This window comes from Crocuta crocuta, unplaced genomic scaffold (genome assembly GCF_008692635.1).
Source record: "Crocuta crocuta isolate KB4526 unplaced genomic scaffold, BGI_CrCroc_1.0 scaffold650, whole genome shotgun sequence".
Taxonomy (NCBI): domain Eukaryota; kingdom Metazoa; phylum Chordata; class Mammalia; order Carnivora; family Hyaenidae; genus Crocuta; species Crocuta crocuta.
Window position 1 is genome coordinate 622267 of NW_027532882.1, and position 11215 is coordinate 633481.

General features: G+C 62.7%; 1 protein-coding gene across 1 annotated transcript in view; it reads right to left on the reverse strand.

The window, feature by feature from the left end:
• The window catches only part of EVI5L (ecotropic viral integration site 5 like), a 16796-nt gene that overhangs the window by 3036 nt on the left and 2545 nt on the right, over positions 1–11215 (reverse strand). The window contains exons 5-13 of the mRNA XM_077745731.1: positions 10731–10856; positions 9226–9369; positions 8992–9081; positions 7771–7868; positions 7628–7688; positions 4667–4720; positions 3690–3722; positions 2017–2157; positions 259–387 (exon numbers count right to left, since the gene is read on the reverse strand). Coding sequence (XP_077601857.1) covers positions 259–387; positions 2017–2157; positions 3690–3722; positions 4667–4720; positions 7628–7688; positions 7771–7868; positions 8992–9081; positions 9226–9369; positions 10731–10856 — 876 coding nt within the window. The remainder of the gene's footprint in view (positions 1–258; positions 388–2016; positions 2158–3689; positions 3723–4666; positions 4721–7627; positions 7689–7770; positions 7869–8991; positions 9082–9225; positions 9370–10730; positions 10857–11215) is intronic.

An 11215-nucleotide genomic window follows, 5' to 3' on the forward strand; every position in this document is an offset into this window, starting at 1 on the left:
GGGGGGGGGAGAGGGGGGAGACACACACAGGTGGGACCAGCTGTCCAGGAAGCCAGTGAAAGCCACCACACTGCTGGCCCTTGAGGAGTCATGCTGCTTTGTGTGTGCCCTGACGTGTGGGTATACGTCCAGGGCAGGGGGGTCTGACACGCCCCACCGGCCACCGCCTGGTCACCCCTTCTCCACTAGGGCCTGCTCACGCCCCTCCCCCCCCGCCATGGTTTTCCCTGCGCCCACCCACTGGCCGCCCAGTCGCACCTTCTCCATGTCTAGGACCTTGTCCTGCATCTCCCGCAGGGCCCCCAGCGTCTCTGTCTCCCGCAGCCGGGACTGCTCCAGCTCTGTCTCCAGGTGGGCCACAAAGTCCTCCGTGAGGCGCGGGTTGTCCTGCGGGCAAGGCAGAGGGCTGCGTCGGGCCCGGGCTGCAGCTGGGGGTCAGGAGCCTTCCTGCCAGCTGACCGCAGGCCCAGGCTTTGCACCCCGCCCCCACCCCCCCACCCCGAGCCCCTGGGCTGGCAGAGGGCTCAGGCTGCGGGTAGAGACAGGTGATGAGGTGCCTTCTGTCCCTGGGGGAGGGAGCTAACCCCATCATGGGCTTCCGGTGGGTGCTCTGTGCCTCGGGGTGGAGCCCGCCTGGCTTAGCCTCTTTGCTGGGAAAGCCACAAAGAGGGGACCTTTTGAAGGGGTCTTTCCAGGGCCTCAGGCTCGTTCCCCGGATTGCTGGGGTGGGGGTAGAGGGTTCTCCCAGGAACGCTTCCCGCTGTGAAGGTGGCGCCTAACCACACAGTGGGGGTGGGAACAGCGGGGGGCTGGGGCACTCTTGCCCCTCCTTCTCTGCCTCCCTCCTCTCCCTGCACCCCCATTTCAAAACAGGAAGGGATGGGATGGGGGAAGAGTTTGCTGGGATCACGTTCTTGCTCAGGGCCCAGAAGGCTTCTCACACATACCCCATGGGGAGCCCCAGGGGCTTGGAGACGCGCCTGAGGGGTGAGGGAAGCCCCTGCCCTGGGGCTGGAGCCCAGGCCCCACCTCGATGCCTGGGGGCTGGCACGGTGCTGTCCCCTTTTCCCAGAAGAGGCCTCCCACCCAGCCGCCCCGGGGCCTGCTCGCCGCCTGCCACACCCCTCCACTCCCCCACCCCCAATACTGTGGGTCTCAGAGATTCACGGTGCCACACCCCTCCACTCCCCCACCCCCGATACTGTGGGTCTCAGAGATTCACGGTGCTCACGGTGCGAGCAGCCCTCCCTTGGATCCAGGCCCCACGCTGAGCCCCAGCCCCAGAGGCTGTCTCCCTGCCTCATCCACCCCTGCAGCTCAGGGGCATCGTACCAATGTTGGATGAGCCCAGCCTTGGTTTTCCCATCAGCCTTGCAGCTGCCAGAGCTACAGGGCTGCTGGGCGGTGATCACCTAAGGAAGGTGGCCTGGGCAGAGCCGAAGGAAAATCCTAAAAGCCACCTCCAGGAGAAGTGGACTCTTCACAGTGCTCTGGCTTGAGCCTCCCCACACTGACCCAGAGTTCATGACTCCACAACTGCCCCCTCACCCCGACTCTGCCAGCTCAGATGGTGGTGCCCTTCTGAGGGCAAAGTGCTGGGCACTGGAGCAGGGAACCCCCTCCTCGGCCCCTCGTTCTAGCCCCCACCCCTGCATGGCTGGCCCCAGGGAAGCCCGACAGCCCTTCCGACCTCAGGAACATGCGGGGTCTCCCCTAGGGACTCACAGCCCCATCAGCTGTGGGAGGGGGCCCTGCAGATGCAGCCTGGTTCCCAGGGGCCCTTGCGCTGAGCCTGCTTTGGTCTCAGTGTGGGGGGCCAGGCACCCCACTGGCGGGTGGGACAGGGAAACCACAGATCTCTGCAATCTGGGTGTGGAGCTGTGCGGAGGGGGAGCTGCATTCCTTCTGGCTTTCTCCATCCCCAACCCTACCCGCTAGGAAGTAACAGGCAGATCTGGAAGGCCGGGATGGGGGGTGTTGTTGGGGGGGGGCTGTGGAGGGGTTCCCCCTGAGCACCTGCTGTTCCTGAAGCTGCCGGATGGTGCTCTGCGCCTTCTGCAGGTCCTCGGCCGCCGAGCTACACTGCTGCCGCACCACTGCCAGCTCCCGTTTGATGACATAGTTCTCCTCAGCCTCCTGCGCCCGCGTCACCTGGCCCTGAGCACAGTGAGGACGGGATGCCGTGACTCTCCACTCACATACCACCCCTGCCTGGGGCCCACCTCAGGGGGAGGCCCAGAGAGGGTGGACATAGGGTGGAAGGAAAGGGAACGAGGTCTCCCACACTCAGAGCCTGGGATGGGTCACCCCACCGGGCCTGGGCATGTGCGAGGGGGCACAGGGAGGAGCTGGGAGGGACAGAGCCACCTTGGGCCCAGGCTTTGTGAAGCCTAAGTGGAGAAAGGGGACCCCAAGCTGGGGTCAAGAACAGCTCCTTCCCCTGCCAGCTGGGGGCGCTTGGCCTCTGCCCCAGGTGGGGAGAAATGATCCTTATTTAGGCCGCTGGCATAGTAGAGGCCCCGGTGATGGTGGGGGTATGGAGGCAGCCAGGGCCCAGGGCACTCAGGGCCAGCCCCTCAGGGCAGGGCTGGGAGGTGGAGTGCTGCTCTCCTGCAACCTCTCCCGCCTCTGTCTACCCAGGGGCTAAGACCCTCCCCCCACCACCAGCCTCATTCCCCCCACCGCACCGAATTCAGGCTCCCCCCCATTCCAGGCTCGGAGCCACCAGGTGGTGGGCAGAAGCTTCCAGATAAAAGCCATTCAAGGTGAGGCAGCAGCAGAAGCAGGTGAGAGATGGCAGGCCTTGCAGCGGGGAGCAGAGAGGAGCGTGAGGGGCCAGAAGAGGGGTGGGGGTGGTGTGTGTGTGTGTGTGTGTGTGTGTGTGTGTGTGTGGTAGAGAGACTCAGTGCAGTGCACACACCAGGGCCTGTTGCTGACACAGCCTCAGGGCCCCCACCTGTGTCCCCTGGCGGAAGGAGGCTTTCTGCACACGTGCACGTGCTTACACTCAGACACGCTCACACGCCCCCACACGCACCATGCTTTCACGTGCGCACCCCTTCCCCCCCAAGGGAAACCCTTGTTTCCCCTGAGAAGCAGGCCCCAGCCGCCCCCCATGCACAGTGCCTGGCCTGCCCCCCTGGCCCCCACCCCCCATGGCAGCGGCCAAGGAGGCGGCGGTTCCTGGCTGTGGTGTGCGGGGATCAGGACGGAAAGGGATGAGGGAGACGAAGGGCTACAGTACCTGGATTAACCTATCAGCCAGAGCAGCGCTCTCCTACCCGGCGGAGGGGNGGGGGGTGGTGTGTGTGTGTGTGTGTGTGTGTGTGTGTGTGTGGTAGAGAGACTCAGTGCAGTGCACACACCAGGGCCTGTTGCTGACACAGCCTCAGGGCCCCCACCTGTGTCCCCTGGCGGAAGGAGGCTTTCTGCACACGTGCACGTGCTTACACTCAGACACGCTCACACGCCCCCACACGCACCATGCTTTCACGTGCGCACCCCTTCCCCCCCAAGGGAAACCCTTGTTTCCCCTGAGAAGCAGGCCCCAGCCGCCCCCCATGCACAGTGCCTGGCCTGCCCCCCTGGCCCCCACCCCCCATGGCAGCGGCCAAGGAGGCGGCGGTTCCTGGCTGTGGTGTGCGGGGATCAGGACGGAAAGGGATGAGGGAGACGAAGGGCTACAGTACCTGGATTAACCTATCAGCCAGAGCAGCGCTCTCCTACCCGGCGGAGGGGGTTCCGAGCGACAGGGGGAGGAGGCAGAGCGGAAGGCGCGCAGGGACAGGAGAAGGGGAGAGACAGACAAGAACCACTTGTCACTAACGCAGTGGACTATCTCTAGAAGCAGGGGAGAGAGGAGTGAGACCAGAGAACCAGCCGGAGAGGACCCGGAGGAAGACCAAAGCCAGAGCCAGCTCTGTCCTGGAGGGGGTCTGTGTGTGCGTGGGGAGGTGGGGGTGCCCGCGATTACACCCTCCAGGGCCCAGAAAACTCAGCATGTGAGGGGGCGCCATCCCTGGGGGGTGAGGGATGGGGTGGCAGTGCCGGGCCAGGTGGAAGTGTTTTCACTTTAGTCTAAGCAAGAATGGAGGCTTTGGGGCAAGGGCGGTAAAATCGGGCGGGGAGCTACCCCCTGTGGGCAGTGGAGGGCCGCGGGAGGTGGGGAGACGAGCAGGAAGGTGCCCCCTGCCTTTACTGCTGTCTTTAAAAACAGGCTGGGGGCCAGGGTCAAGGCTGTGACATCTCACCACGGCGCCAGTGCTAAGGCCTCCCTTCTCTACTCTATCTCCTTTCTTTGGAGGGTGAGGCTTCCAGATTCCACGGTTGGAGGCTGTGGCCTAATTCGGGGCACCTCAAAGCTGTGCTTCTGCCTCCCTCCGCCCCACACAGGCAGCCCAGGAGGGACCCGTGCTGGCGGTGACCTGGGCTGTAACTTTACACCCGATCCCAAGCACAGCTGCCCTAGCGCCCCTGACTGTTTGGCAGCCCACATCTTGGTGGGCCTCAGGGTGGGGGCCCCACGAGATTTACACCATGCTCCTCAGGGCCCGCTGGCTCGGGGTGGGGCCTGGGCCAGGTGGGGGGCTGGTCGGCCCCCTGGCTGCTGGGTCCTGCTTAGGGCCCGGAGGAGTTGGTGCCACAGGCTGGTGGCCACGCTCCTAACCTTCTCCAGGGTCTCAATCCGTTGTTTCAGGAGCCGGTTCTCCGTCCGAAGCCTCTATGTGGGGAGAGGGGGGAGTGTGTCAGAACCCCACCCCACTCCCCATATGCACAGAGGTCTGTCCCCTTAAGGGCCAGGCTGCCTCTGGGCAAGACGGAGCCATCCTCAAATGTTCTGGGTGATTCCAGAAAAGTCAGGGCCAATCCCTGTTCAGAATGGCCCATTAGATTTTTTTTTTTTTTTTAAAACAAAACCTGCTTCACTTGAAACAATGTGATCAGGGGTCAGCAGTCAACACCCATGCCTTCCTCTGGAGTCTGTTTCTACCCTACGCTGGGGCCTGTCAAAGGCCAATGGAGCACCTATCGCAGGGCAGACCCTAGCTCTGGGTCTATCAGTCCCTGCCCCTCGTGGCTCTGCTTCCGGCACCAGAATGAACTGTTTTGAGCCTGGGTCCAGGGGTGGGGGTGTTGGTGACACACACGCTTCCTTCTGTGGGACAGCCACATTTCTGTGACACCCACCAAAGGCCCAGCTGTGCTCAAAAGCTGTCACTTCCCTCCGGCTGTGGTTATGGACACAGCTTCTCTCCTGCACTGATGGGTTGGGGTTGGATGTCTGTGGTTTTAAGTTCCCCATGGCCTTTTGGGAAGCAGGCGAGGTTTATCTATACTTTGCATCGTAGTTTGTGCCTAGGCACCCCGTAAGAAGTGGGTACGGATAGTTGGATCCGGAATGGGTGCTGAATGAACACCAACCAGACCCTGCATCTTCCTGGTGTTCATCTTTCTTAATGAGGGCCCCGCCTCCCTGAGGACCACAAAGAACCTTTCCTGGTTTCTTCCCGGGAAGGTGATGGAAACACTCAGAACCCTCCCAGGAAGCCACTGCGGTCAGAGAGAATCTAGATATGATTGAGGGCCATTCACTGATGTCATGGGTGGGGAAACTGAGTCCCAAGGGGGCGTGTCTTGCCGGAGCCTCCCAGCTGGCCTGGGTTAGAGGTGGGTTTCAGGCACGGCTCTTGGCCTCACGCCTGGCCTCCAGTGTCCTGACCCTTCCCCCCCGGCCCCTGCACTGCTCTGCCTCCTCTCTGGCCACGACCCACCGCCCGCAGAGACCCTTGAGAAGCTGCCTGTGCTTCCCCCAAAGGGAAAACAGAGACAGGGAGTGAGCAGGCATTACAGGGTCTATACATACACTGGGCTTTTTTTTTAAATTTTCTGTATTTTTGATGCTCTGATCTCCAGCCACCTTGCTAATCTTGGAGAGACTGCCTGGCCCAGGACTTGCCTTTCACGTGCAAACCAGCCAGTACAGAGCCCACACCCACCCACCTTCCGTGTCAGGGTTCTCCCTGCCCCACACTGTCCCGGGGCAGCTGAGGGCCCTCCTGCAGCCCGCCGCTTGCTGCTGAAATTGTTCAGACTAACCAATCCTGACCTCAGACCTGGCTGCCCCGCCTTGTCCAGCCCTTCCTGGGGACACCTCAGGGAAGGAGCTGGCCCGCGCTTTCCCTCTCGTGCCCTCTGCCTCCCCTCCTGACCCGCTCTGACCCACTCTGGTGCCTCCCCGTGTGGCCAGGGGTGGTGGGTGTGCCCCCTCCTTTTGGGAACTGTGAGTAATAAACCCTTCTTTCAAAGGCAGTGTCGTTCTCTGTGTCTGTCACTTGACCACCCGATTGAAACGAATTCCAGGTACATTTTGAAACAGGCTGCAAGTGAAAGCACCAAGGGTGGGGCCATCCACGAAAGAAGGTGTCTGCCTGGACCCTCTAAGGCCTGTGGGCGCTCGGTCTCCTCTCATGGGAAATTCCTAGCTTGGGCACGCAGTCTGAGTGTCTGCGGTGTCCCTACCTACCGCTGGGCCCTCACGGTCACCAGAGGGGTGCAGGCCCATGACCATGCGTGAGCAAGACAGGCACGCACGTTTGGACTGGTGCAGCAGTCAAGCTGCCATTCCTGAGAAAGGGGGATGCTTGCAAACTCAGGACACAAAACTTTCTGGAAAACCAACAGAGGACCAGGACACTGATGCCTTCTTTCCCCTTCAGGTATGGGTGACAGGTGACCTGGATTCTAATCTAGGTTTTGCTTCTGCCTCTCTAAAGGGGGTGGAGAGGTTGATAGTGGTGATGGTAATAAAAATAAAATTAACAACAATAGTAATAACTTGAACAGCAGAGCAAATGCTATTCCCATTTTGCAGAAGGGGACACTGAGGCTCAGAGAGGTGAATCCACCTTCCTGGGTCATACAGCTGGTCCAAGGCAGAGCTGGGACATGAATCCTAAGGAGGACGAGGCCGGGTGTGTTGGGGTTTGTGTTTGCGTCTGTCCCTCTCAGTGGACCGGGGGGACCCTCAGTCTCTGCGGTAACTGTGGCACACAGTAGGTGCTCAATAAACGCTTGTTGCATGAATAACTAAAATCACGCGCGGAAGGATGAAAACAGAAGGAAGCAGAGGGAGGCACGTCTGGGTCCGAGGGGCCACAGTAGGCCCTGTTCTCTGTCCCATGTGCATGCCTCCTGCCTGCCCCCGGCCTCAGGGCTCCGCCTGTCCAGGCCAGCTTCCCTGACATTCCTTGGGTCCCCCAGGCCCGCGGTTGCTCAGCTGCTTGGCCTTCTGCACTGACTCCCTGGGCCCAGAGCCATCGTCCCCGGGTCAGCCCCACCTCTCTTCTGCACATTTTCAACCAGAGCACTTTCTGGAGCCCATACTCTGTACCTATTTGTTCCCTGACACCCTCCCATGATAATGAAGGGGGGTCCCCTGAGGGCAGGGACCTATCCACCTCATTTGCCGCCAGGTCTCCAGCACTGGGGTGGGCCCTGCTCACACGCTGGCCTGCTGGCGAATGAGGGGGCAGGTGGGTGGAGGCAGGACGCCTTGGATTCTAAGCACAGGCAAGGCTGTGCTCCCAAGGGCATCCCGTCGCCGCCCCCCACCTCCCTGGCGACTCACTTTGATCTCAATCTGCTCCTCCATCTCCTTGCTCTTCATAGCTGCATACTCCTTCTCCAGCCTGCAGAGGGGAGTCCAGTGAGGTCACTGTCCTGCCCTTGGGGACCCCCTTCCTGCCAGTCCCCTGGCCGCCCGGTACTGACCTCTTCATCTTCTTGGGGTTGTATTTGACCTGGTAAGCCTTGAGGATCAGCTTGTCCGGGCAGCTGTCGAACTGGTGGGGGATCACCCTCTGGAAGTACTGTGGGGGCACAGGCAGTCACTGACACAGGCGCTGAGTGCGGGGGCCACCTGAGCCCTGCTATACTCTGCTTCCCCGTGGGAGGGACTGGTCCGCCGGGGGGGAACGGCCACGTCCCAGCTCAGGGGGCAGCGTGTGGCGGCTGCTCCATCAGGGTGTATGGAGCGAGCAAGTGAGTGAGCGAAGCGGGGCCGGGGGGAGGGGGCAGCAGCATCTGCAGCCAGGACCTCAGTTTGCAGGGGAAAAGCAGAGCTTTGGAGCTCCTGCCGGCAAAGGCCGGGTGGTAGAGGGGTCTGAGCACAGGGACCTCTGCAGAGGAAGGGGGAGGCACGTCACGGCCCCTGGGCAGCAAGAGGAGGCCCGTGAGTGTGAGGACTCAGGGCCGTGGGAGCAGGCCGAAGGGAAGACCCCTCGGTGGTGGGCCTGCACGCCTGGGCCCAGGAGCCCTGGCAAAGGGTTAAGTGCAAGGCCTGCCCGAGCACACAGCTTGCTGCGGGTCGGCGCCAGGCCGGCTCCCGCCCCTCAGCCCAGCTGGCCCCCTCTGGCAGCTGCGCACAATGGATGCCCGTGTTCACGGACACAGCCGCAGCCTTTGTGCATTCTTCCCCGAAGCACCAGCTGGAAGGCGCCGGGAGGGGCAGGGGCCTGCGTGATGCGGACATGGCGGAGAAGCAGCCTGGCCTCTTCTCCAGCGGGCGGGGGCCCCAGGGCCGGAGGGAAGCGGCCCCAGACCCCCTTAGCCCTCTGGTGCCCTTGCCTGGCCCGGTTGCTGGGACCGAAACCACACCCAAGACCCTGTGGTTTGGCTGGTATTCCTGTTTGTTACATTAGACTTTGGAGGACCCAGGGCTCGGAGCGGGAGGTCGGGGGGTGGGGGGGAACTTCCCAGGGCTTGGCCTAAGCCTAGACCTTCCGTCAGACCATTCGGCCTGCTCCTTGGGGCCTGCCTGGGTCCTCCCAGAAGGCCTTGGGGAACAGAGGCCGCGGCAAAGGGACAGGATGCTAGGAACACCTTCGGCCTTTGCAACCCCTGTCCCGTCGCCCCCCATCTCTCAGGAGGCCCCCACTTGCCCTTGTGCCCCCAGTGTGAGGGAATCCCGCCCACCCTGCCCCTGCGGCACACCTGGGACATCCCCTCCATGTCCAGCTGCATGAGCTCCGTCTGGTTCACCTGCAGCAGGGCGAGGCCGACCCGGAACACGATCTCCAGGCCCTGTGAAGGGGATAGCGGCACTGCTGTCCCGGGGGCCGGCCTGAGCCCTCCCCGAGCCCTGGGCCTCCCTCTGTCCGGGGCCTGGCTGGGGCTTGTTGCCCACGTCGGGTATCTGGGAGAGGAAGGGGTGTTCGGGGTCCTCACCTCGTACATGAAGATGTCAAAGACACGAGTGGCAACAGGGAGCGGGAAGGTGGTCAGGAAGAGTGTGAGGAACCAGGACGAGGCGTACATAGATGTGTGGAAGCTCTGGGAGCGGAAGTGGGTGTTCAGATCCGGGAGCTGCTCCTGGGGTGGGGGTGGGGGCAGGGGGGAGGCCAGGCGCTGTGAGGAGGCCTCCGGGCACGGCTGTCTGAGCCTCCGGGGTCCCCTCTACCAGCCAGGGCGGGGCTTCGGCACCCCGTCTCCAGGGAGTCTTACCTGCCCGCCCTGGGCAGCCCGTGGCACTGTGTCTGGGGGAGGCTGAAGCACCCCAGGGCGCTGGGTAGCATGAGGTGGTGGGGATACCTACAGGGCTGGCAGGCATAGCAGCAGCTGCTGGGTGGTGGCAGGTATACACCCGGGGCCCCACTGGCACAGAGCCCATGGGATCCTCACCATTGCTTCAAGAGGGAGCTTCTGGGGCTCGGGAGTGGTGGTGGTGGGGGTTAAATAACTCCCCAAGTTCACCCAGAGGGCGAGAGGTGGGGTGTGGTGCGAGCTGCAGCGCAGCTCACCCCATATTCTGTGACCTGCCAGTTGCCATGTCCACCTGTCCCCCGCGTGGTGATTGTGCCCAGCAATGCTCAGGGGGTGCCTGTCTGACTGGCTTGAACTTCAGGCAGCTGGAAAGTGACAGGAGCTGGGGAAACTGAGGCTGGGCCAAGTGTTAGGACTCCCTGGATGTCCTTCACCAAGACAGAACAGACTCTGGGGCTGTCTCCCCCACTGCCCTGGGGCTCCCTCCACAGCTGGGGGCTGTCTGTCCAGCTACTTTGCCAGGGAAGGCCTTGGCCACCCAGCCCAGGGTGGGGTGACTTCTTCTGTGGCCCGGGCCACCTGCGTGCCAACACGACCAGGTCCCCTCAAGCGACAGCACTTCCCTGCCCTCTGCTATGTAGAAGTACAGCCCCCCCTGCGGCCAGCTTCTGAAGCAGGCCGTGTGTGTGTGTGTGTGTGTGTGTGTGTGTGTGTGTGTGTACACGCATACACGCACGCCCAGTCTCTGTCTGCCAGCCAGGGGCGGGCCCTGCGGGGGCTGCTATATATAAACAGACGGCTGCTCTCCGGTATCAGCAAAGGCAGGCAGACAACACTTTCCCTCCTTCGGCCGCACTGGGGAGCGGGCAAGGGGGGGCTGCGGGTGTATCTGGCAAGAGCCAGCCTGACCCCCTTGCCCTGGCAGCTCTGGGAGCCCCAAGTTCTCAGCAGTCCTTGCCCTCAGTGGCTGGCCCTTGCCCTGTCCCTGGAAGCACCCTGTGGGGCAGTACCCCCCAGCCCGGTCACAGCACAGGCCCCCCCACTTCTGAGCTGGAACATCTACCTGCGATTTCCCAGCCCTGGAGTTTCCAGCCAGAGAGACTGGAATGGGGCAGGTCTAGGTTAGCACCCGCGGGTGTGGGTCGACAGAGAGGGGTGGGTACGTGCAGGCCACCCCAGCCCCCGCTTACCTGCAGCATGTACTCGAACTGGTAGATACACAGCCCCAGCTCGGCCATGCTGGGCTTGAAGAGCTCCCTCAGGCGGTACTCCTGCATCAGCCGCACGAACACACAGAAGGCCTCCTCCTCGGGCATCTGGGGGCGACAGTCAGGGTGGGAGGGGGCGCTGCTGCCCTTCCGACGGCCCCGGTGTCTGGCCCTTCCCCTGCCTTGTCCCGTTTAGGTTTACAGGACACGGACTGCGCAGGCTGCCTGGACCCTCCTAACAGACCTCTGGTAAATACCGTCACCCCGGTGTCATGGATGGGAAGTCTCCGGAGGCTGCGGTCGCCCGCCACAGGCCGGCTGGCAGGAAGCAGGGAGCTGGGACTTGAAGTCCAGGTCTGACCACCTCCAGAGCCCTCTGGTTCATCCCCAGCTGTCTCTATTCTCCCCACCTAAGGCTGCGTGTTCTCTGGAGGAGCCCCCCCCCCCACTGGCTGACCTAAGCCCTC